This window comes from Lemur catta, chromosome 26, assembly GCF_020740605.2.
Source record: "Lemur catta isolate mLemCat1 chromosome 26, mLemCat1.pri, whole genome shotgun sequence".
NCBI classification, from domain to species: domain Eukaryota; kingdom Metazoa; phylum Chordata; class Mammalia; order Primates; family Lemuridae; genus Lemur; species Lemur catta.
The window spans coordinates 644,260-670,244 of record NC_059153.1 but is presented as its reverse complement, the minus strand read 5'-3'; the positions used below and the strand labels follow the sequence as shown (position 1 = coordinate 670,244).

Genomic DNA, 25,985 nt, shown 5'->3' with positions numbered 1-25,985 from the left:
CTGCTCTGCTGGCTCTTCCTGCAGCCTCGGTGGCTTCCTTACAGCGAGCGCTGTTCAGAGTTCAGCCAAACACTCGAGCGGAGCCCTGTGCACATCTCCGGAGCTTTCTCAGCGCCGCTGCCTCCTTGCTGGCATTCTGAACCGGGAATTCTAGACACTGTGACCTTCCCAAATTCTGAACTTTGTCTCCTTAATGCAGAGATAATTCTGGAGTATGTTTGGGTTCCGACTCCCTTTCCTGGAGCCTAACACTCTCTTCAGAAATTAAGCCAAGGGCAACCACGAGTTCATGTTTTTATTTCCCTTCTTTCCGGTATCATTGTCTCTTGAGCTGCTTCTTGTTCTAGGTCTAAAAACCATCGTTCGCTATATTTCGTCTGTTTTATTCTTAAACGTGTAAAGGTAAATCCAGTCCCTATTAGTTCGTGATGGCCAAAAGATGAACTTGCTAAGATGAACTTACTTACGTCACGATAAAGTTTCCCGTGGCTTAACGGAATACCATTTCCCATTGTTACAGTCACTGTAGATAATTACTTAAACTTACCTGATTATTGTATGCATCGGGTGCAAGTTTCTTGTACGTTGGTGCCATAAGAGTGGACAGGTTTTGCAAATGAGACTCCAGTTTCTCTTCCTGCAAATAATGAATAATTCCACACATTAAAAAATAATCCTTCCTCTGTATAAGAGAGGCTATCCGATTATTCTTCCTACGTATTGGATCCAAAAGACAGTATATAGTGCCTTTCTTATTACAAATAACTAAAGCATCTTAAAAACGACTATTTCTAAATGAAAAGTACGGACCTTCTATCACCCATTTGTGTATGTTGTATTAAATTAAATATCTAGCTTTTTGGAATTTTTTTTGGTGAGATTAATTGATTTTCTGCTTTGCATGCAGATACTTGGCATTTTATAAATAAAACTTAGCCTTGTGGTAGGGTGAGGAGAATGAAGTCATAGGGTCTTTAAGAAGTTCACTCTCACTGAGTGGCAGCCAAGGAAGATGAACCAACCGTTGGAAGAATTTATTCGGCTTAGTTTGTCTGTTTCCAATCTTTATATTTTTCATTTCAAAAGTTGAAATGATGTCTCCCTAGAACCAAAAATTACTGGACACTTCAAATATGGATAAAATTCTCAGAACTAGAATGTGGTATCTATGAAAAACTTTACAGAGTTTACTTGAAAGCGGAAATGCTCAGTTATTCTCCCAGCCACCCTGGTCATGAAGAATAGATTTTACAATAGTCTTTTAAAAACAATAGGTAGTGATATTCAGTTGTTCCATTCATACTTATACCTGACAGAGATGTAAATTTGAGAAGGTGAGGAGGTCTCTGAGCACGGTGCTCGTACCTAACAGAGGGAAGATTTTCCTAGGTTTGGTTTAAAAGAAACCTAGTTAAAAAGCTGTCTACAATATTTAAGTAATGTGTTTATTACTGAAAACATGATCCTTTGAAGAAAGTCTATATCATGATTTCAGGAGTTTTTGTACTTACTTTATTATACTTACATTTACCATTATATAGTCACCATTTTTTTGTTTAGAAGGACACATCAATATCAACCACAGCATAAATATACATTTTAGTTGTATTTAAGATTTAAACGATAATTATAAGGGGTACAGAGTAACTGAAAATTTGGTCATTTCTAACATTCAGTTAGCACATAGACAGTCCTACAATGGTTTGACTTAAGACTTTTTTGACTTTATGGTGGATTTATTAGAGTATTAAATGGACTTTTGATTTACAATGGTCCCATCGTAAGTTGAAACTATTTTAAGTCAAGGAACATCTGTATTCTAGACTGCATGCTGCCCAAAAGTTAAATATGATATCAGTTTGCAAATTATATTTTAAGAAATGTATATTCTAGAGGCAGGACAAAAACAAGTGACTTCAATATGAGAAATCAATGTTCACTTAATTCAACTGCAGATTTATATTAAAATATAGATGTTTTTGTTACTTGAATGCATTCATTAGTCACTTTGTTACATAAACCTGATGGTATGTTGTTAAATGGGACTCAACAGTTCTGAATGTGGCAGTCGTGAACACAACTTCTATAACTGAGATTGAAAAGATGAGAGAACCGTCAACAATTCTCATTTAGTTTCAATACCGAAGAGACAGCTCTTTAAAACTCTGCCGTTAACATAAAGAATAAATCTAAAAGGCCATATGTAGGAAGATCTTACGTTGCTTAAGTTTTATCGACTTTGGTATAACATGGTTATCATTATGGCAACTTTACAAAATAGTGTGTGTGTCTACAGTTTGGCTAAAATTTTGTTGATTCAATATATGTCATGCTGTTCACTTAATAATCTATGATCATCAATCCTCTATGAAAAATGAGGAGATACATCAGGACATAAACTAACCTCTTTTGGGTCGTCCCCAAGCAGCTTAAATTTCCTCGGGATCTTGCTTCTGGCAAACTTACACCCGTTGTAGTACATGCTCCAGGAACAGCCGAAAGAAAAGGAGGCCCCGCAGGTCTCTGGGTCCAGCCCCTGACAGGCACACGTTCTCCTGAGAAATCAAAGGATCAAGTTCATGGCCGTGGACAGCATCATCCGGGTTGCCAATCTCATATTCTGAGTGCACAGATGCAAACTGAGTTTGCAAAGAAGTCTAGTCTAACTCTGAACTACTCTAACACAGAACTATTTCAACTGACTTTAAAACACAATTAAAATTATGGCAGCATAATACACAGAAAATTACACATGGTTTTACAGTTTGAAAATGTTGACAAATGAAACACTCCCGGATCCGTAGCACCACTCAAATGTTTATAGCAGCACAATTCACAACTGCAAAGATGTGGAAACAACCCAAGTGCCCATCAGTACATGAGTGGATTAATAAAATATGGTCTACGTGTACCACGGAGTTCTACTCAGCCACAAAACACAGTGGTGATCTAGCACCTCTTGTATTATCCTGGATGGAGCTGGAGCCCATTCTACTAAGTGAAGTATCCCAAGAATGGAAAAACAACCACCACAAGTACTCACCATCAAATTGCTATTAACTGACTTAACATTTAAGTGCACATATAGTAATAACATTCATCGGGTGTCGGCCAGGTGGCTGGGGAGGAGGGGATGGGTATATTCACAGCTAATGGGTGCGCTGTGCACTGTCTAGGATGGACATGCTTGAAGCTCTGACTCTGGTGGGGCAAAGGCAATATACGTAACCTAAACATTTGTACCCCCATAATATGCTGAAAAAAGAAAAAAAAAAGAAGTGGGAGATTTCAGCACCACTTTGAAGCATTTTTACCAATGTGTACACATGTTATGTAAGTATCACTCTAACTACCCGTCTCCAGAAGATACCAGGGATGGAGGAATAACCACCAAAAGAAAGATGAAATCAGGCAAATCTAAAATGTGGGAGCTTTTACAGAGAGAAATCACACAGTCTGTTTAACAAAAAAATACATTAAAAAAAAAAGAGAGGAGGGGAAACTATTATAAATAAAGAGACTTGTAAATCATATAATTTACCTTCTAAACTGGGGCTTTTTTTTTTTCTTTCTTTCTTTTTTTTTTTTTTTGAGACAGAGTCTCACTCTGTCACCCGGGCTAGAGTGCCGTGGCGTCAGCCTCGCTCACAGCAACCTCAAACTCCTGGGCTCAAGTGATCCTCCTGCCTCAGCCTCCCGAGTAGCTGGGACTACAGGCATGTGCCACCATGCCCAGCTAATTTTTTCTATATATATTTTTAGCTGTCCAGATAATTTCTTTCTATTTTTAGCAGAGACAGGGTCTCGCTCTTGCTCAGGCTGGTCTCGAACTCCTGACCTCGAGCGATCCTCCCACCTCGGCCTCCCAGAGTGCTGGGATTACAGGTGTGAACCACCGGGCCCAGCCTGTGCATTTTTTGACATAGGATCTGATCAGGGAATTGGAACAGACATGGTCTGAATATTAAATGATATTAAAGAGTCATTGCCAATTTTGAGATGAATGATAATGACATCATGAGTAGGTTCTGTAAAAGAGTCTTTATCTGATCGAGAGACCTACTAACATGTTCACGGGTGAGATGATAAACTCTCTGAGTTTTGCTTTGAAATACTAGCGGGATGCTCTGGTTTCCCTTCAGAATAAATCTTTCACCCTTTAAAATACTAGTGGGGGTGGGGGTGGGGATAGAAGTGTGAGAGAAACACACAAAACAATATTGATGCAATGTTGATAAACACTAAAGCCATGTGACAGGCTCATGGGATTCTTTATATTGTACTCTTCCTTTTAGGTATGTTTGAAAATTTGTATAACAAAGTTTCTTAAAATGTTTACCGTCACCCACCATGGCAGAAGGCACGTCTGGCTCTCAGTGTCTGACGATGACGATGACAGCTACACTCCCACCACTCTTACTTGCCAAAAAGCATTGGTTAGGCTTAGTCATGAGACGGAAATCTCAAAGGGAATCTCTAAAGGAGAAACAGCTGGTTCGGCTCAAACGAAATGTAAAGATCAGTCTGTGACTTTCTCACTGGAAGACGCTCTCAGAGATCTTTTCTGGACTCCCAGCGGGTGTTTGGGGACGTGTGGGCACAGACGTTTATCTGTGAGAACTCAGTGAGGTTCACACAGCCTTGAACGTGAAACTGAGTCAGCAGCCCCCAATCTGAGATTATTCTCTGTTCTTGGCAAAAAGTCTTAAGTTTAACTTCTGCCAGCCATGAAATAAAATTTATTTACGGGTTGGAAGAAACTTCAAAAGCTATTTCTGAGCGAAGTCTCTATTGCCATTGGGTGTCTATTTTAACCACGTATTTATTAATAAGTATACATTTTTTTTAATTTGGAGAATCGATCTTAGCATGCATAGGAATGCAAGCTTAAAATTATTTAAATAATTAAAAGTGTGGCCGGGCGCGGTGGCTCACACCTGTCATTCCAGGACTCTGGGAGGCCGAGGCGGGTGGATCGCTTGAGGTCAGGAGTTTGAGACCAGCCTGAGCAAGAGCGAGACCCGTCTCTACTAAAAGTAGAAAGAAATTAGCTAGACAACTAAAAATATATAGAAAAATTAGCCGGGCATGGTGGCGCATGCCTGTAGTCCCAGCTACTTGGGAGGCTGAGGTGGGAGGATCACTTGAGCCCAGGAGTTTGAGGTTGCTGTGAGCCAGGCTGACGCCACAGCACTCTAGCCCGGGTGACAGAGTGGGACTCTGCGTCAAAAAAACAAACAACCAAAAAAACAACAATGCAATGTGACTAAATGCTGAGCAGAAATGGCATTACTAATATGAGCCCAAGGTACCTTAACTTTTATTTTCTTTCTGATTAAAGGGGCCTACGTATATATATTTTTAAGACAGAATAGTAGAGTTAGGGTAGATTAAAAGGTAGTCCATCATTAAGTTTATAAGTCTTATCTTCCGACTACTTGTTTTCAGAAGTAGACTGACAGGTACACACCGCGAATTTTGGATCATGTCATAGAAAGTCAAGTCACACTTTCATCCAGGAAGAATAATTTTCCTAAATAGATTATTTATGGTTGATTTGCCCCTACAACCCAGAGAGAAAAACCGTGTTAACATAAAAGCTAGTAAAACCGGACCAGGGGGAGTTAGAGCCGGCACAAGGACAAACGTGGTTAGCAATGGGTTGCCGGAGTGGGTGGCATGAATATCTCCATACGCTCAGCAAACTATTTGTAGTTGGCGGATACAGAGGAAAACAGACTAAAGACAGAAGTGTAAAATGAAAATAATTTTACAACCAATTACGATCAAAATAACTACGGTACGATTCCAGGGCAGCACGGTGAACCTTCCTGTATTTCAGGGTTCTACAGGAATAGCATAGCAGAGGAATATTGAAAACGAAGCTTTCTCCAGGTGAAAGTTCAGACTTCTCACGAGGTGGATGAAATTTAAAAGACAAACAAAAAATACCAGCCATCCAGATGCACTAGATATACCTAACTGCATACCCTTGCTGTCCTGTTCCAAGCTTTTTATTCCTGGGAAATAATGCATGACCATAGGAAGTAATTTCTGGATCATGCAGCCCGGTAAAAATGGGAGCAATTTTGATCACCATTGTGGAAATCACGGAATGGAAGTAGTGAAGGGAAGTAAAGATCAGCTCTATTTCTACAGAACTTTTACAGGCCCTTTGTTTTCATGTTTGCTATATAGATATTGAGGTTCTTGACATGGGAATCCCAAAGCCTCTCACCAAACTCACCTTCTGTTTCGGACACTGCACCAGGGAGATGGTGTCAAGACTTAACAATATGGCGGCAGCACCCAGGGGTTGACCCTTGTAGCACGTGTGTGCACACAAATAACCCCAAGTTCATGGTATAATGGAAGCCCTGTGGGTGCAGCCACTTAGACTTCCAGTAAACTCCTAATTAATGGCCAAATTCTGAGCATACAAAATATCAACTCATAAAACAACCCAATTATTCATGTCAGCAAATGCAACTTCTGATCACGTAACTGTGCAACAGGCGTTTCGATCCCCATGTCACGAACGGAAAAAATGCAAACAAACCCGGCTCCTTTGCTTCAAGCCAGAGACCCGGCTCGCCCACCAGCGCCCACAAAGCGGGCAGGGGCCCCCCGGTCCTCACTTACTCTTCGTTCAGGGCACAGCGGCGGTTGGTGAGCGTGCCGTACTTCCTCAGCGTCTCGGTGAGCTCCGAGTAGAGGCTGTCGGCCAGGGACAACGGGATCCCTTCCCACACCAGGATGAGGATGACGATGACCGCGGCCTCGCAGGTGTGCCCGGCCCGTTCCCGCACCAGACAAAGCAGCTTCTCCTCACTGCAGCTTCTGCGAACCACCTGCGTGGACAACCGTTTCATCCCAGACACCCCGCAGCCCAGCCAGAACAGAACAACGGGGTCACTTGTGGCAGGTGACAGCACGGATTTATTCATGCATGTACGTTTTTTCATGTCTGGCTCACAACGAGGGCGGCATTTATCACCACGTGCAATTTTTGCCTTTTGCTGCCCGTCTACACAGTGGGGCTCGTCTATGCAGCGGGGCTCACCCCGGTGTCAGGACAGGGAGAGACGGAAAACTGGTCCTTCGTGTGTAGCAGACTAGACCCAGGGCGATGGGGACAAGGAAATGTCACCTGCCTACGGCTGCAGCCAAATGCAAGACATACACGTCTTCCTTAAAGGTTTCCATAAATGACAATATAAAGATTAGTTGAGGGTTAAGAACCACTTCTTCCCGTGCCAAGAAGAATTATACTTTTGGCACACACGGGGATGGATGGCCTCCTCACCAGTAAACTCTTTCAATTAATTACAGTTTGTTCGTAATTTGAAAACTCGTCTGCCTTCTTAAGAAATAACACGTGATACAAAAATAATGGGCAATGTTTTTCTCAGTGGGGCACGACGCCTTGATCTGGCTAATGCAATTCTCAGGGTTAGACTTATAAATAAAAAGGCTCAAAATTGAAGACCGAAGCCTTGTCGGGTCACACTTACCCATTTAGCAATTGGACATCCCTGAGAACTCTTGCCTTCTTTACCAGTATAGACGACTCTTTCAATCCTAATTGCTTTACCCTTCTGTCCAAACCTTAAAGAAACCCACAGAAATACACACACACACACACACACACACAATTATTAGCAAAGGAATTCAAGAGGAAATTAAAATATCTGAACATTTGAGCATAATTTTATTCTATGACCACTTCCAGAGAAATGAATGGTTTATTTATTAATTTTTTTTTTAAAACAGGTCTACACCAAGCAAACTGGATAATAGTTTTTAAGCCTTGTTTTTCTTCAGCATCAAAATATAATTATAATGAACTATTTGTAAATCATAGGTTGGGTGAAAATAACGGGAAAGTTTATTTTTATACATAATTCACAAAGCACAAAATTTAAGTTAGTTTGCTGAGTTCAGTTTTCCAAAACATAGTATTTGATTTTAGTCCTTGACTACGTTTAGATATTTTAAAACTTAGGGAGTCATAATAGATTTTAGTTAGGATTATTCTTCAAAGAATCTCTCACATTTATAAAAAAAAAAAAAAAAACGGAGCCGGCAAGTAATTAGTATCCAGCCGTTCTGAAAATATAGTTCTAGAAATAGACTATATTTTCCCTTATGACCAAAGCACTATTTAAAAAAAAAAAAAAAAAAAAAGAAAAAGAAAAAGGCACTTAGGAAAATTCACTGCTTCTGCCCGGCCACGAGGTGATTATTTAGTGAATTTCTACAGGGTAATTTAGAAATGAATAATTGGGAAATGGAGCAAGAATGATACTACTGAGTGTGTCCTTTTGCTGCCCGCATGTATCCTAACGTATTTTAAGAACGACTCTGCCTACCTCTCGGGGACAGGCCACCCTAGTAGAGTAACAGCTCAGGGCTGTCGGTATCTATATGAAAGACCCTCTCTGCATTGATTATCTCGCTCCTAAGGGTCTTCTACATGCAGCAGTGACTGTGTAGATACAGGCAAATACTGGCATACCTGTGATTGATAGTAAAAAAAAAAAAAGGCAGCTGTAAACAGGATCTGTCCTTCGGGTCAACGTGATCACGCTTGCTCTCTGTCCACAGTAAGAGAAATCTTCCTTAGAGGGAACCAACGATTCGCTTGCCACGCTAGGTGAATGTGACTCAGTGGTTCCTTTCGTAAACCACGCTGCACCCTCTTTCCTCTCTGATGCTTCACCACCAGGTGGGAAAGCCGGAGGGGGACCCCTCTCCCTGCAGCCCACGCCAGCACCCTTGTGCCGGGCAGACACGGCTCGTGCTCCTTCCTGCCTCAGTTTCCTGGCGTCCGTCTCCTGTGCCGGCTGGCGGACGATTAGCCCTGACAAATATTGTGGCTGTCTGGTGAACAGCACAGTGTATAGTGTTGGCAACCCTCGAATAGCTAAGCCTCCTGGTAATCACTCGGTGTGCGATTGTTGGCTGCTTTGTGTGTGCAGGCTGGAGAGACTCTGACATATACAAAAGGAGAAACGTTAATCTGCCCTGTGCCTTTGCGTTAATTACCTTTCTTCCATGATTTCTCTAATAGCTGCCACATTAGGACCTGCTCCTAGTTGGATATAAAAAGGGCCTTCATCTTTTTCAATAATTTGCTCTGTTGAGATAATAGAAGATTATTATTTTAGACCTCAATTATACTAGATAGAAAGGCTACACCCACAAAGCTTATTCCCCCAACTGCACGTTACGGGCCCTGACAAGTGACTTTAAAAATTTTTTTCTTCGAAATGAGGAAACTGATGGACCGAGCTAGTAGAAAATGTGCGATAGAATTAAGTCTATGTCCACGCTGGCTGCGGATAAAAATAATTACATTTCAGATATGGGATAAAAATTATTGGAAACCACAGAAGTGCAACAAAACAAAGAAAACAAGTGAGGGAATTAGAACGTATTATATGTAGTACCGACTACGACCCCATTTTTTTTTTAAACTGAAAAAAATTTTTAAAGCTAACTAGAAGCACCTGCCTGCCACTTGGACGTTAAAAGATTATAAATAAAATTTCCTGTTTGCCCCCCCTCCCCCGGAATATTGTCAAGGACCCCTTTTTCCGTTCTTGTTTCCCCACCACATTTAATCACTCTGTTTGGAAAATAAGAATATTCAGTCCAGACCCGTATTTGTATGCACTGTGGATGCAACTTGAAATGAGAGAAAATGCTGGAGGGTCGGGTCAAAAGAAGGGGCCCTTATTACCACGGGCTGAAGATGGAAAGTTAGGATTAGGATGATAAGAGAAGTATGGGAGGTGATCACAACTTACCAAGGGTTATCTAAGATGTGTGTGGCACCTTCGCCCAGAGAGACAATTTAATAATCACACAGAGGGGCACAGTGCTCCACCCTCCATCCTCCTACAAAGTGTGGGGGTCTCTCATTGCAAGAGGGACCGAGTGGGGTGAGTGGGTCATTAGTCACACTAATTGAACATTTGTTTTTTTCAAATGTCTTCCACTATATCCATGCTGAGTAGCTGTAATTCAGATCTTCTTTCTACCTATTAATAAATACGTATCTACATCCATCAGCAAAAAATGTTTTCTTATTCCTATAGACCAATCGTGTCTCCTAAAGTTTAACAAAAAGCTGTTTGTTTAAAACAAAAAAAGATATGGAATACAGGCATACCTCATTTTATCGCACTGAGCGGTTACTCCATTGTTTTGCTAATTGAAGGATTGTGGCTGCCCTGCCTGGACAAGACCGTCAGCCCCATTCTCCCAAAGCACATGCTCACTTCCTGTCTCTGTGTTCCATTTTGGTAATTCTCACTGTATTTCAAGCGTTTTCGTTATTATTATGTCTGTGACAGTGATCTGCAGTATTACTATCGTAATTATCTTGAGGACACACAAACTGTGCCCATAGAAGACAGAAAACTTAATTGATAAATATTGTGCGTGTTCTGCCTTCTCCACTATTCATTCCCCTGCTTCATCCCTCTCCCTGAGGCTCCTTAATCCCTGGACACAACAATCTTGAAATTAGGCCAATGAATAACCCTACAATGGCCTCTTAAGTGTGCAAGCGAAAGTCCCACGTCTCTCTCTTAGAAATGACTTAGCTCAGCGAGGAAGACTCGTCCAAAGCCAAGATAAGCCCAAAGCTAGACCTCTTGGGCCATGCCAAAGTGTGGATGCAGAGGGAAAGTTCCAGAAGGAAATTAAACGTGCTGCTCCAGTGAGCACGCGCATGGTAAGAAATTGCAATCGCTTGTTGCTGATCCAGAGAGAGTTTTAGCCGTCTGGAGAGAAGATCACACCAGCCACAACGTGTTCGTAAACCAAAGCCGAATCCCGAGGAGGGCCCTCTTTCCTGTCATGCGAAGATGGAGGGAGGTGAGGAAGCTGCAGAAGAAAAGTCCGGAAGCCAGCAGAGGTTGGTGGATGAGGTTTAAGTATAGAAGGCATCTTCACAACATGAAAATGCAAGGTGGAGCAGCAAGTGCTGGTGTAGATGCTAACACAAGTAATCCAGACCGTCTAGCGGAGATGGCTGATACCGGTGGCTACACCAAACAACGAATTATCAGTGTAGCTAACACAGCCTTACACTGCAAGACGATACCAGCTAGGACTTTCCTATCTATAGAAGAAAAGGCAACACCTGGCTTCAAAGCTTCAAAGGGCAGCTGACTCTTTCGTTAGGGGGTAATATAGGTGATATAGGCGATCACTTTCAGTTGAAGCCAATACTCATTTGCCATTCTAAAAATCCCAGGGCCCTGAAGAATTATGCTAAGTCTACTACTCTGCCTGTGCTCTATAAATAGAACCAAAAAAGCTTGATGACAATACATCTGCTCCTACCGTGGTTTACTGACTATTTTAAGCCCCCTGTTAAGAACTGCTGCTGAGAAAATATTTCTTTCAACATATTACTACTCGTTGACAATGCACCTGGTCACCCAAGAGCTCTGGTGGAGATACGCAAGATTAATGCCGTTTTCATGCGGGCTGATATGACATCCATTCTAAAGCCCATGGATCAAGAAGTAATTTTGACTTTCAAGTCTTGTTATTTAAGAGACTTATTTTTTAAGGGTATAGATGCCATAGATATCGACTCCTCGGATGGACCCAGGCAAAGGAACTTACTTGTAAACCTTCTGGAAAGGATTCACTAGTTTAGATGTTCTTAAGAATATCCGTGACTCATAGGAGGAGTTTGACATATCAACATGAGCAGGAACTGATTCCTATCCTTATGAATAACTGTGAGGAGTTAAAAACTTTGGTAGAGGAAGTAAGTACAGATGTGCGGGGAACAGCAAGAGAACTAGATTTAGAACTGGGACCAGAGGTGTGACTGAACTGGTGGAATCTCATGCTAAGAATGGATGAAGAGGCTGAGCGCGGTGGCTCACGCCTGTAATCCCAGCCCTCTGGGAAGCCGAGGCAGGAGGATCGCTCGAGGTCAGGAGTTCGAGACCAGCCTGAACAAGAGCGAGACCCCGTCTCTACTAAAGATAGAAAGAAATTATCTGGACAGCTAAAAACATATATAGAAAAAAATTAGCCAGGCATGGTGGCGCATGCCTGTAGTCCCAGCTACTCGGGAGGCTGAGGCAGGAGGATCGCTTGAGCCCAGGAGTTGGAGGTTGCTGTGAGTTAGGCTAACGCCACGGCACTCTAGCCTGGGCAACAGACTGTCTAAAAAAAAAAAACAAAAAATGGATGAGGAGCTGCTGCTTAGGGATGAGCAAAGACAGTGGTTTCTTGGGATGGAATCTACTCTCGGTGAACGTGTTGTGAACACTGTTGAAATGACAACAAAGAATTCAGAATATTACAAAAACTCAGCCAAGAAAGCAGCGACAGGGTTTGAGAGGATCAACTCCAAGTTCGAATGATGATTTACTTTGAGTAAAATGGCATCAAACACCACTGCATGCTACAAAGGAATCTTTCGTGAAAGGCAGAGTCAATCCATGCACTAAACTTCATTGCTGTCTCACTTTAACAAAATTGCCACAAAAACCACCCCAACCTGCAGCAACCTCTGCCCTGACCAGCCAGCACCTAACATTGAGGCAATAAACTCCACCACCAGAAAGATTATGCCTCACTAAAGGCTAAGGTGCCCATTAGCATTTTTTAGTAATAAAGTATTTTTTAGCTAAGATGGATACATTGTTACTTCAGATAAAACGCTCTAGCACACTTAATGGATTACAGCATAGTGTAAACACTTACATGCACTGGGAAACCAAACAATTCACTTAACTCACTTTATTTCGACATTTGCCTTCTTGGGGTAAGGCAAAGCCATGATATCTCTGAGGTATGCCTGTACCATATTTTTTTTAAATGAAAAAAGTGAACTTTCAGAGAAAATGGAATCGAAGTATATATAAACCACCACCTTTCGCCTGTACAAAAGGGAGAAAGTACTCAGAGGCTCATTAAAAGTTCCTACATTAGATTGCAAATGGCAGCTATTTTCTCATTTTAATAGATTTTTTTTTTTTTTTTTTTTTTTACTGCCTGGCTGTCTCCTCCAGGAGGTAATGAGCAAAGAGTCAAGGAGATAGATTAAACTAAAAACAGATACATTCAAATTTTAAAGGGTCTGAATAGAGGTCAAAAATAAACATGCACGATTGTTTAAACTTTTGGGAAAAATTGCATGTAAATGAAGTTTTCTCTTGCACGGCACAAGCATCTGTAATTTAAAGACAAAAAAAAAAAAAGTAAGCTTCAGATTTAATGAGCCTTCACAAATTGCTGCCAGACTCAAGATTTAAAAAAAAAAGAAAGAAAGAAAGAAAGAAAATCCCATATCTGAAGATAAATTTGCTAATTCTGGATAAACACCGTGCGTCTCAGTGCATTTGCTAGCACTTACCTACACAACTGCATGATGGGAAATCATACTGAGTCTTGACAGGTGTATCCAGTAAATTTTTTATAGGCGTATCTAGTAATTTGGAAGGTGACTCTAAAAAATTATTGAGAACAGAACCAGCTGTTCTTTTGGTTGGGGTCTTTTCCGAAGAAGGGGTTGCTTGCTGCTCTGAAGCTGGGGCGGGGCCGTCAAGTTCTGCCGCAGTGGTTTGTCTCGTCAAAACCGTGACTGGCCCTGACATTTCAACTTTGACTTGCTTCTGTGACTTGAGGGTAAGAGCCTTGTGGTCAAATAAAGATTTGACCTGAAACTGCTTCAGGTGCTGCTCCATGGTCTCAATAATGCTCTTTGGCTGGACATCGTCACAGCTTGGAGGAGGAATCTCTTGCTTCGTTATCTTTTTCCACACTTTGTTTTCGGGCTGTGCCGACATGGAGTGCATACAGGCACGGGGCTTGGATCCGGGTTCCACCTTAATCGGCCTGTGCACCTGATTGTGGCAAGACTCAGGCTGCGGCTGCTGCGTTTGCTGCTGCAGTTCTTGCTTCTGCAAGAGGTGCCACCTTAGGGCAGCGTGCTTGTGAAGGTCCCTCTGGGGAGGAGTCTGAAGGCGACTCCCTCCCTGGTCAGGCACAGGGTAAGCATTGGCTTGGGTATCCAAGTACCTTTGCTTCGTGAGTTGTACGGCGTGTTGATTAGACACATCTTGGTGTCTACTTGTATATTCCTGCAGAGCCGAAGCTTGCTGAGGCTTCTGCTCTTGTTCTCGAAAGTACCTGTGAAGCACATCTTGCTTTGGGGTCACATTATTTGGAAAATATTGCATACGATGCAAGTTTGGGGTCTTGTTGCCAGCAAAGAGTTCAGCGTGGAGAGTCTGTTCTTTATGCTCTGCAACGAGGTGGGCACTGTTTGAACAAGAAATCTGCCCTTTATTTGCACTTGATTTCAAGAGGTGACTGTAAGGGGAATTTCTACTGTGCATAGTCTGTACTTGCTCCAGTCCCATTTGGGCACGACGAGCCTGGAACTCACTTGATTTCGAATACTGATTTTCACCAGGAAAGCACTCTTCCACTTTAATCTGGCCAAAGAACGATCCTTCCCTTTGCGGATCGCTGTTGCTTTGGGGGTGAGGAAACGTCGGGAGCATTTGTTCTTTATTCCTCATCTGTAATTTTGGCTGCTGTTGCTGGTTCGGGGGGAGATGTGAATTCTGGGACGGTTGGGTTTGTGCCGCCGGATTCTGAGGCTTGTGTTGCAAAAGGTGTGAGTTTGAGAACGGCTCAGTGTCCGAAGCCTGTCGATTCAAGTGCTGTTTTAACAACGGGGACGTGAGCTTCTCAGCTTGGGGGTCTGCTCTGTGTTGAAAATGAAATCTAGGAGCACACAGCGACCGCACATGAGTTTCGGGTGCAGGCTCCGCTTTGGAGAAGTGGATGGCGTGCGGTCGTTTCTGGAACTGGAGGTGTCGGTCCACTGTACCTTGAGCCTGGCCTTGGTTCATCTCCCCGTGGTACGTGTGTGACTTCTGCTCCAGCCGCACCGGGTTATGGATGTAACCGTGCCTGGGGAGCGTCCCCGGCAGGGTGGAATTTCCAGTGTATGGTTTGGAGGTCATTGGATGGGAGGAGTTGGATCGATACCGAAGAGTGGGTGGCAGTAAGGCTTCGTCACGTTTTGGGTGGGATCCTCGCTGATGAAAATGCAGGGCCTTCAACTCAATCCACCCTGGTTTCAGAGAGTGCTGAGTCGGGAGCCCAAGATCTCGTGTTTGCTCCTTGTCGCGACCCTGCGGAATCCCTTGCTCTTCGTGTCTCCCCGACGGCCGGCAGTGGTTCTGCAGATCCCCGAGGATGGCTGGGGATGCGCTGAGATGCGCTGGCACCGGTCTTGTTTGCTCAGAGCACAGGGTCCCCGGCGTCCGTCTGTCACCCCTGTTAACGAAATCATTCTGGGACCGTTCTGAAACCATCAGACACGGGTGGGATCCACGTGTGGGATTAGGGCTCTGGGCTGGTGGTGCCTTAGGTGCACCCTCTATTCCCACTTGGCTTAAAAGAGTCGCATTGCTTTGGTTGGGGTATTGATGGCGTTCTCGTAAAACTCCATCGTTCAGAGTGCTTTTTCCTTCCGGGGGAAGCTGAGGAACCTGCGGACGAGGAGGAGGAGGAGGAGGAGGAGGAGGAGGAAGAGGAGGAGGAGGAGGGGGAGAAAGAAGCAATCCTGATGGCGGTGGCGTGGTAGTGGCCGAAAAGGAATCCTTAATGAACACTGAGCTTTGCTCGAAGTAAGCACCATTCGTTTCAGTTGGCTTTAAAAAATGCCGTTCAGAGCTGCCACCAGGAGCCTGCAAATCGCTGCCGGGGCCTGCACGGAATTCTCCACCAGATGCCAGCTCTGTGGCTCCCCGGACGCTGCCGTTCTCCGGGGGGCACGGGCACAGCTCTAGCACCGCCTTCTGTGGTCGCAGCTGTTCTGGATTCTGAAAGGGACAGGGCTCCGGCATCGCGGCCGGCTCCCGGGCCATGTCAGCCTCGCAGGCCTCGGTCCCCACTGCCGCTGGCTCCGGGGGCAGCTCGGAGTTGGAGGTGTGCCCTGAGGTATGCGCGGGGTGGGTGACCTCCCGGGGCGGCTCGTGCGGGGCCGGCCCGCCCGTGTCACCGGGCTGAGATGTGGTTTTCTGCAGCGCGGTGGACACACGGCCCGGATAGCACCGGGATGGCGTTTGCCCCGGGAGTTCACCCTGTGTGTTTTCCATGGAAGAGGCAGAAACGGTAGCACCATTGGGTATTAGCACTGCCTTGGTGGTGAGAAGTAAAACGACGTTCTGGTCGCGGGAGCTGGCATTCTTCCCCTCCTGCTCGCTCGGAAGCCGAAGCTCTGGGTTTTCGCACCCGCTGCCGTTGCGGGTCGAGAAACTGGTGAAACCTTTAACCGCCTTGTCCTGGGCCCCAGAGCTCACGGATTCTCTTTTGTCGTTCTGATGGGAGGCGTTGGGTTGATGGCTGCTTTCGCTTGGGTTGCTTGCTTGACTGTCCCTGGAGAGCTTGTGCCCTTCTCCGTTAGCCTGTTGGTCTTGTTTCAGTTTCTTGTGCTGGTGGAGGCCAGACAGGGAAGGTTCGCTGACCGTGCGCTTGATCCCTCCGTTCTGCAGACAGCTGGAGTACCCCCGTCCTTCCTGCATAAAGTCAGGACTCGCCCGGCTGGTCTGGCTCCCCTTCATGTGGGTTATCCCATGATAACTCCGGAAACTCTGCCACTTGGTTTCTCCATTCACTTCCGCACGGGGCCTCTCGGCCAACGGGCTTCCATTCTGGAGCTTTCTAGCCAGAGCTTCCGTCTGGCAGACCGGAGAAGGCGACAGTGTCAGGAATGGACTTTGTCTGTTGCCCTCAACATGGCTCGTTCTGTCTTGTTCCATCAGGCGTGCTTCGGGACCATCCACAAGGCCGCCCTCCGGATGAATTCTACAGGGCACGGAAACAAAAAATTGAAACGCGTTTATGTCCCTGACACTCACAATACGTCGTGGGGAATAACTGTGGGGTGCATAATATTGGAATAACTAGCCACAGCCAACTGTGAGGCTCATTTTCATACTGAAAGTGACAACCGGCCGGGCGCGGTGGCTCACGCCTGTCATCCCAACACGCTGGGAGGCCGGGGCGGGAGGATCGCTCGAAGTCAGGAGTTCGAGACCAGCCTCAGCAAGAGCAAGACCCTGTCTCTACGAAAAATAGGAAGAAATGATATGGACAGCTAAAAGTATATAGAAAAAATTAGCCGGGCGTGGTGGCGCATGCCTGTAGTCCCAGCTACTCGGGAGGCTGAGGCAGAAGGATCGCTTGAGCCCAGGAGTCTGAGGTTGCTGTGAGCGAGGCTGACGCCACGGCACTCACTCTAGCCCGGGCAACAGAGCGAGACTCTGTCTCAAAAAACAAAAACAAAAACAAGAGTTTGAGGGAGGCGGCTGGAGGTTGCAATATTTAATGCCGTATAGTAAGAGCAAGTCTCATGGAGATAGTAAAATGTGAATGAAGTCTTGGAGCCAAATTAGATAACAAATATATGATTTACCAAGATAATCTCAATTCATCAGTGTGCAATTCTATATTGTTGGATATACTGTCTCATGTCTTCAGCCCTAAAATCCAGAATGGAAAAATACCCCCCAATTTACCCCCCAAATTATCAAAATGTAGAAATTAACTATATTAGAGTCAACTAAACTGCTGCCTCCCCAGGGCTCTAAAATATTAATGAGAAACAAACTAGTATCAGACCTAACATTTTGCCGACGAGCTCTACCAGGACATCCTTACAACCCAAGCATTTTGGCAATTATGTACTGTATTGTATCCATAAAATCTGCTCCTTTCCAAACATGTCCTTTGTTCCCTACCGTTGCCATCTGTGTTTCTCAGAAGTGCTGTGCAAACTCCAACAGTTCCGTCTTCGTATTGATCTAATCCTAATCAACTACAGTTACCATGACAACCTAGTAATTTTTCTTCTTCCTATTTTGGAACAATTAGCCATTCTCCTGTTTTGGTTCACTCCTAGAGTATTACAAAGTAATTCTTGAGGGTAAAATGAATATTCAACTTAAAGATTGATAATGAGATGCCATTAATCCCATTACCCATCAAGGGGGCTATCCATTTAAAATACTTCAATATGTGCCAGTCCCAAAGAAACCATCATCATTATTTCATAATATAAATAAAATTATTGTAGTCCATCCAGAAGAAAAAAAAAGTAAAAAAAATTTTCTAGTAGGTAAAATATTAGGAAAAATGAGAAACTTCAACTATATATGTGCTTTAAAAGAGTATCATATAACTATGTATTCATCAGAAACATACATTAATGTTTCCATACATTAAAGATTACCTTTATCTTGTCTAATCTTAAATGATCTGATAAACATTTTAGGATCACCCAAAATTATATAGCCCATTTTAGATGGTATCAACACAGAAACACCAAAAAAAAATTTTTTTTCCTTATAAAAGGTTCTTGTTGAGATTAATCTCTAGGATCTAGGAATAGTATAAAATATGCTTTCTTTAAGAATTTTTAATTATTTAATTGGGTAGATGAAGACATACATTAGAACAGCGGCTAATCAGAACAAGAAAGCTGAGTTTTAGTTCTAAATGTGGATTTGTGAGCAAGTCACAACCTCCTCACATCTCAATTTTTTAAAAAAATCTATACTGTATTGTAAAGGAAATGAACACGATTATTTCCAAGGTCTTCTAGAGTTCCAAAATTCTATGATTCTCTAAAACAGGCAACAGTAAGTATCTACTGGGACTTTATTGAAATAAGTCACCACAAAGACTACGTTTGGTGTGAAGGATGCAATTTTGACCTCATTTTACATGTAAATAAACAGAAACTCAAAGAGTAAAATGGCTTGGCACAGCTGACATGAGGAAGAGGAACATAGGAAATGCAGTCTCATCCAACTTCTGAGCCAAAGTATGAATAGATGGGGGTGATCAGGACAGAGAAGCAGAGGGGGTGTTGCTTATCAGCAACACCTGGACTGGCCAATCTGAGAACTCGGCAAGTAAATTCTATGGGGCAGGGATGGCTAAGAAACTTTCTTGGCCGGGCGCGGTGGCTCACGCCTGTAATCCCAGCACTCTGGGAGGCCGAGGTAGGAGAATCACTTGACGGCAGGAGTTGGAGACCAGCCTGAGCAAGAGCGAGACCCTGTCTCTACTAAAAATAGACAAAATTAGCTGGGCGTGGTGGTGCATGCCTGTAGTCCCAGCTACTCGGGAGGCTGAGGCAGGAGGATCGCTTGAGCCCAGGAGTTTGAGGCTGCAGTGAGCTATGATCACACCACGGCACTCTAGCCTGGGCAACACAGCCAGACAGAGACAGACTCTATCTCAAAAAAAACACAAAAAACGTAAACTCACTAAATCGAAGCACTCAGGAAAAACAAAAAATATACTTCCATATTATGTCTGTATTAAAAACATTTGAATTCAAAATAAGACCTGAGTACCTGCAAAGAAATTTCTATACAACCTTAGCATTACTTAGGGGATATTATAAATTCACATGTCACACTGAATGATGCATAAGATTGACGAGGCTAACAGTTTGTCTAACATACACAGCTATACATCTGTCATCAGACTATAACTAAATCTGCTAGGAGATGAATTTTGCTTTTTGTTTGAAAACAGCTTCAGATTAATCAGCGAATGATCCAAGTTTATGGCATTTTTCATAGAACAAAAATAGAATTTTCTAGAGGAAAAAACTATTAGAAAATAGGATACAAATTTTCTGCCTGATCCTGTGGCCAATCGTTACTCTTACACTTCAATTATATTTGAAAATGGTTTATACATGCAAATCTGAAGCAATAGACACTTAAAATATCACTAACCACCTAAAGGTTATAGCTTCCCATTTTCCATTTTTATCTTGTCCATCTTTTGGTGGCTGTAAGAACTCAGATTTTAGGCCGGGCGTGGTGGCTCATGCCTGTAATCCCAGCACTCTGGGAGGCCGAGGCGGGTGGATCGCTCGAGGTCAGGAGTTTGAGACCCGCCTGAGCGAGACCCTGTCTGTACTAAAAATAGAAAGAGATTGTCTGGCCAACTAAAAATATATAGAAAAAATTAGCCGGGCATGGTGGTGCATGCCTGTAGTCCCAGCTACTCGGGAGGCTGAGGCAGGAGGATTGCTTGAGCCCAGGAGTTTGAGGTTGCTGTGAGCGAGGCTGACGCCACGGCACTCACTCTAGCCCGGGCAACAGAGCGGGACTCTGTCTCCAAAAAAAAAAAAAAAAAGATTTTAGCTGCCATCTTATAAATATGACATCATAAGTCCACCAGTTCAAATAAGCACTGAATCACGACAAAGAACAACTTCTCGGATTAACTCACAAAGGTTATAGAACTGTCGTAACCAGAAGGACCAACATTTTCATGAAAAGACTTTGATCAAAATTCAAAGCAATCATTTCCTTTGAACTCTCCTTGCCCTGACCCGATGATGCAAAGAATTACCGTGATAGAAACACACATGAAACATCCATTTTGTTTTAGTCTTTGGCTTTACAACTATTTATTTCTTACGGAAGTCATCACCATGGCAGATGAAAGAAAAATTTTAAAAAATTAAAAGAAAATTATTTCTCCTCCATCTATCCTCATCTACCTTCCCCCCAAAATGCTAACCAAACTCCAGGTGCACAAGTTCTGATATTCGCATTATGGAAGGGTTTTACACGGTCCTCAAAACCCGCAGTTAGCAGGAAAGATCATAAAATACTCCGACGCTGAATTAACTTTATTTGAGGGGAGAACAAGTAGGAAATGGTGGTTAGTCTGTTAATGGGAAATTTACTTCAGTCCCATGTGGGAAAAACAGGACTCTGAATTGTCAGACATCTCTATTCAAAGGTATTGACTTACGGTTAAAATGTCACTTACGACAACCATTTATGGGACGGCATAAAAATCGAACACCATTCTACTGAAGGGGGGTACGGGTTAGAACCCCAGAACTGAGTCGCCATTGCAGTTCAAAGTCAAAGCCAATGCTTTCCCATGTTTAAATGTTCTCTTTGTGGCAAGATGCAGCATGAAGAGATGGTGAAATCACTGCAGCGAAGAAAAAAAAAAGAAAACTGGCTGATCTCATCTTCCCTGCAGTGGCTGCTTTGAGACGATGTTGAAAACGGCATTACCGAAGCAATGCTGGGAAATGTATTCCGTTCTGTTTCTCTCCTCAAAAATATTAATACTTGCAAAATGTTCAATCTTTCCTCAGAGGCATTCCCAGCTTTGGAAGCCTGCCATGCAGCTACCAATCCTGCAAACACTTAGAAGTCTTTCCTAGTTCGTTTGAATTTTAAATAATTGGAATTATAATGTTGCTGAATAAGAATCCAGGCTCTTCCGTGATAAATGTAAGTCAAATGTCATGAAGTTTAAAAATCTCTTTCATTTATTTTCTAGAACATGCATTTCAGGATCTGGCAAGTGAACGTAAGATGTTATTACAGAGAGACACAGAAATAACGCATTCTTTTCAGTTCAAACACTGCTGAGTCGAGGAAGATCAGATTGTATAAGAAGGTCTCATGCATCATTTTCTGTAACAAGTATGCACCATCTCCTTTACCACTACATATGGCAAATTTTTATGGTATGCTTTTCATAGCTTCAAACTGCAGTGCAACTCATCATGTACTGGGCTTGTGAGCTGAGTATTGTCCCAGGGGCAAGGAGAAACACGGTGACAACTGGTCACAGTGCTCCCAGAGCCTTTACCCAACAGAGGTAGATCATGGAGTTACAAGAAGTGCCGTCAGACTCACACAAACATGGCACTGTGGGGACACACGGGAAGGTGGGCCATCAAAGTGAAGAGATTTTTGGTGCTGGGATTTTGTTTTTTTTGGAGACAGTGTCTCACTTTTTTGCCTGGGCTAGAGTGAGTGCCGTGGCATCAGCCTAGCTCACAGCAACCTCAAACTCCTGGGCTTAAGCGATCCTCCTGCCTCAGCCTCCCGAGTAGCTGGGACTACAGGCATGCGCCACCATGCCCGGCTAATTTTTGCTATATATATTTTAGTTGGCCAGATAATTTCTTTCTATTTTTTTAGTAGAGACGGGGTCTCGCTCTTGCTCAGGCTGGTCTTGAACTCCTGACCTTGAGCGATCCACCCGCCTCGGCCTCCCAGAGTGCTAGGATGACAGGCGTGAGCCACCGCGCCCGGCCTGGTGCTGGGATTTTGGTACGATTTTTAGCATTTCTTCAGTTGCAGCAAGAGAAGACCCTAGGCAAAGAGAAATGCCTGAGAAAATTTATGGGGGAAAGGAGACTTAAAACATAGAAAAAGATTTTCAAAATCTTAAAATAGCAAGAAATTCACTTGGTTAAGAATAGGTAGGTGTAAGATCTCGGAGTAAGAAGGGTGTAGATGTGTTAGAATTTAGTGTGTTGTTTTGAGTTATTCCTGACTGTCAGCATAAACTTTGATGTGTGATCATGTACATTCCCAACTCAACTTGATTAAAATTGGCTAAAGAGGCCGGGCAGGGTGGCTCACGCCTGTAATCCTAGCACTCTGGGAGGTCAAGGTGGGAGGATCGCTCGAGGTTGGAGTTTGAGACCAGCCTGAGCAAGAGTGAGACCTCGTCTCTACTAAAAATAGAAAGAAATTATATGGACAGCTAAAAAATATATATATATAAAAAATTAGCCGGGCATGGTGGCACATGCCTGTAGTCCCAGCTACTCGGGAGGCTGAGGCAGGAGGATCGCTTGAGCCCAGGAGTTTGAGGTTGCTGTGAGCTAGGCTGACGCCACGGCACTCTAGCCTGGGTGACAGAGTGAGACTTTGTCTCAAAAAAAAAAAAAAGTGTGTGTGTGGGGGGGCAGTGATCTTAAGATGAGGCTGGAGGCATGCAAAGGCGTTAGGACTATCATCTAAATTCAGCGGGAAGTCATCAGAGCATTATACATAAAGTGGTGACATGAATCGATTCGGACTTTTAAAAGATCACTCTGGCAGTTGTGTAGACAATATGAGCGATGGGAAAATCGAGACTTCGGTTTTGAACAAGCTAAGTGTGAAAGCACATTACACCACGCCAGGGGGGGTCTTGGGCGGGGGGTTGGTTATACAAGGCCAGAAGTCAGGACGGGCCTAAGCTGGAGCTGACTGGGATCCGTGTCGGCCCACCGATGGTCTTTAAAGCCACGTGACCGAATGAGATCATCCCCAAAGGGAACAGAGTTACAGACGCTGCCCCAGGATAGGAGCCTGAAAAATCCCTAGAATTTCGAGACCGCAAGGGGAAAGGGAAGTCAGCAGGGTGACCCAGATGACAGCCAGAAAGATACTGACATGACCCTCTGCTGTATGACCTACTTAGCTTCCATGAACTCGGGGAGCAGATCAATCTCAGATCTCTGCTTCTCAGCTAGCAGAGTTCCCCGTTGCAATTTCCAGCTGTGTGTGCCAGTCCCCTGTCCCTGTATGTGCCACAGGCACTTAAGACTCAACACACCCAAAATTGATCTCGTCGTCTCTTACTGCAAACCTCCCCTACATTCCCTTGTTGGAGTGACTGGTACTGTCGTCTACCCAGTTACTTAGGAAGAAAGCTTGGGTCTTTCTTTCTTCTTTCATAGGAATACAGACAACCTATCCTCAATCACCACCAATCACCAAGTACTGTTGGTTCTACCTTCTTATCATCTCCGGAGTCTGTAATTATCCACATCCTTACTCTGATGACCAGGGCTTGTGCTGTCCCCGTGTTGGTCCTGCAGGACCGGAACAGTCCACCGAATGAACTTCTTGCCTCCAGCCTCGCTCACCTTCTACCTGTTCATGCTGAAGCCCGAAGCGGAATACCGTGTCTTCTCAACTTACTGATGATCCTTCAGTGCATCTCTCAGTCCTTCGCACCCCTACACTATTTCTGTTTAAAATAGTTCATTCATGGCTAGCTCTAAGTTTGAGATTTCTGAATTTTCTTTTTTTTTTTTGAGACAGAGTCTCGCTCTGTTGCCCGGGCTAGAGTGCCGTGGCGTCAGCCTCGCTCACAGCAACCTCAAACTCCTGGGCTCAAGCGATCCTCCTGCCTCAGCCTCCCGAGTAGCTGGGACTACAGGCATGCGCCACCATGCCCGGCTAATTTTTTCCATATATTTTTTTAGCTGTCCAGATCATTTCTATTTTTAGTAGAGACGGGGTCTCGCTCTCGCTCAGGCTGGTCTCGAACTCCTGACCTCGAGCGTCCACCCGCCTCGGCCTCCCAGAGTGCTGGGATGACAGGCGTGAGCCACCTTGCCCGGCCTCTGAAGTTTCTTAAAGACATCCTCTATTGAATAAAAACATCTTCACTGTGGAAGAGTAAAATTATATATTTTTAAATCCATTAAGAAACACACAAAAAAATAAGAGAAATCGGTTACCCCCTTTCTGTTCTGTTCCCATTATGACAAACCAACCTGGCATATGTCCGATTTTAGTTAAAAGAAAGGTGTTGTTAGCATCTTGTCAGCCAAGGGCCTGAACCCACGGGCATAGAATATTTAGACCTCTAGCCTTGGAGGTCAGTGCAGCTGAGACCATCTAACAGACAGATCCACAGTTGGTGAGCTCTGTTGCCCGGATCATCCAGAGTGGGTCAGTCAGCAGAAAGAGAGAAATTTCAGATTTCCTCTCGATCTGCCTAAAGACTCATTTGGACACAGAAAGCTGTTCTTACACTCGACTCATCCTAGAACAAATTCACACTTTAAATACTGTTAATCATATGTCAACTTCAACATGGTTAATCAGACTCAAGCTTAATAAGCCTGGTTAAACAACTCATAGCTAGGATATACACCACCGAAGGTGAACGGATGAAAACATTCCTGCAGACATTTGTCCCAGGGTATTGTGCTCAACCTGCCCCTCACCCAAACACACCCCACACACGAAGCATCTGTTTGTGTTTCTGCTGTACAAGTTCTTCCTCATTAACTACCAGACTTAATTAAACTGGCATGCACTTGGATTGTCTTCTGGCAGATTTTAAAATTTAATAGCTTTGTCCCCTTTATTCCTATGTCACTCTAAAACACTCATTACGTTTCGAATTTGAGATTGTATTTGCTGACGGCTCCGTTCTTTGGTGGAAGTAGACGGATTTAATTGGTACCTCTCTGTCACGGCAGGTCACCATGCCAAGAAGCAGGCGGACACCAAAGAACAGAACTCGTGCTAAATCAACCCGAAACTCTGAGACGAACCGGAAACACGACCTCTTCACCACCGAGCCTTTACCCACTCCCAGTTTACTCTTCTTCGTTCTACAAGCTAATAAAAACAGTTGGGTATGCTCAGCAACTTCTCTAGGATTGGAAAAGATCCAAGAGATATAAAAAGATTGAAGTGGTAAAATAAAGATGCCCTAGTTAGATTGTTAAACTCGAATGTAAAAATCAATCAAGTCTCTTTGTGTCCCTTGCACTTTGCTTAGAAGCAAGACAAATAATCAGATGATAAAAATAAGTGAGAAAATCAGAGTTTCCCGATTTGGGAAACTGATCCTTCAGAGGACACCAGATGTGACCCAGAGGAGCACCTGGGGAGTCCTGTCCATGCTGACCATTTGGACAGCTCACAAACGGGCATCTCCCGCCAGTTCCCAGCAAAACAAAAGAGCACGTGAAAATATTCTAAGAAGTTGTTTTATTCCTGGCTCTGTGCACTGTGTTTATTCTGCTAACGTCTAGCTGCACGATGAAGGCATTTGCAGTGACTTCCACGGCAGAGCAGGTTGAGGGAAGAGGGGGACAGCTGGGCTCAGCCCACCTCTGAAACCACCGAGGAACGGAGTTGCATCGTGACCACTCAGTTCAGCTCCTTCTTGTGATTCCTCAACACAGATGCTGAGATGGAGGCAAAGGGCAGACAAACTGGACACGCACACTCCACCTGTCTTATTATTATTATTTTTTTTTTTAGACAAGAGTCTCACTCTGTCACCCGGGCTAGAGTGCCGTGGCATCAGCCTCGCTCACAGCAACCTCAGACTCCTGG

At 43.9% G+C, this 25,985-nt stretch overlaps 1 protein-coding gene across 3 annotated transcripts in view; it reads right to left on the bottom strand.

Moving 5' to 3' along the window:
• The window catches only part of TET2 (tet methylcytosine dioxygenase 2), an 80,070-nt gene that overhangs the window by 11,040 nt on the left and 43,045 nt on the right, over window positions 1–25,985 (bottom strand). For 2 of the 3 annotated variants that reach the window (XM_045537389.1, XM_045537390.1), the window contains 6 exons: window positions 13,397–16,866; window positions 9,049–9,139; window positions 7,515–7,608; window positions 6,643–6,851; window positions 2,405–2,555; window positions 548–637 (listed from right to left, as the gene is read on the bottom strand). In XM_045537389.1, the coding sequence (XP_045393345.1) occupies window positions 548–637; window positions 2,405–2,555; window positions 6,643–6,851; window positions 7,515–7,608; window positions 9,049–9,139; window positions 13,397–16,820 (4,059 nt within the window). In that variant the 5' untranslated portion in view covers window positions 16,821–16,866. Of the gene's footprint in view, window positions 1–547; window positions 638–2,404; window positions 2,556–6,642; window positions 6,852–7,514; window positions 7,609–9,048; window positions 9,140–13,312; window positions 16,867–25,985 lie in introns of those variants that run through there. The other variant, XM_045537391.1, reaches the window with a different exon arrangement.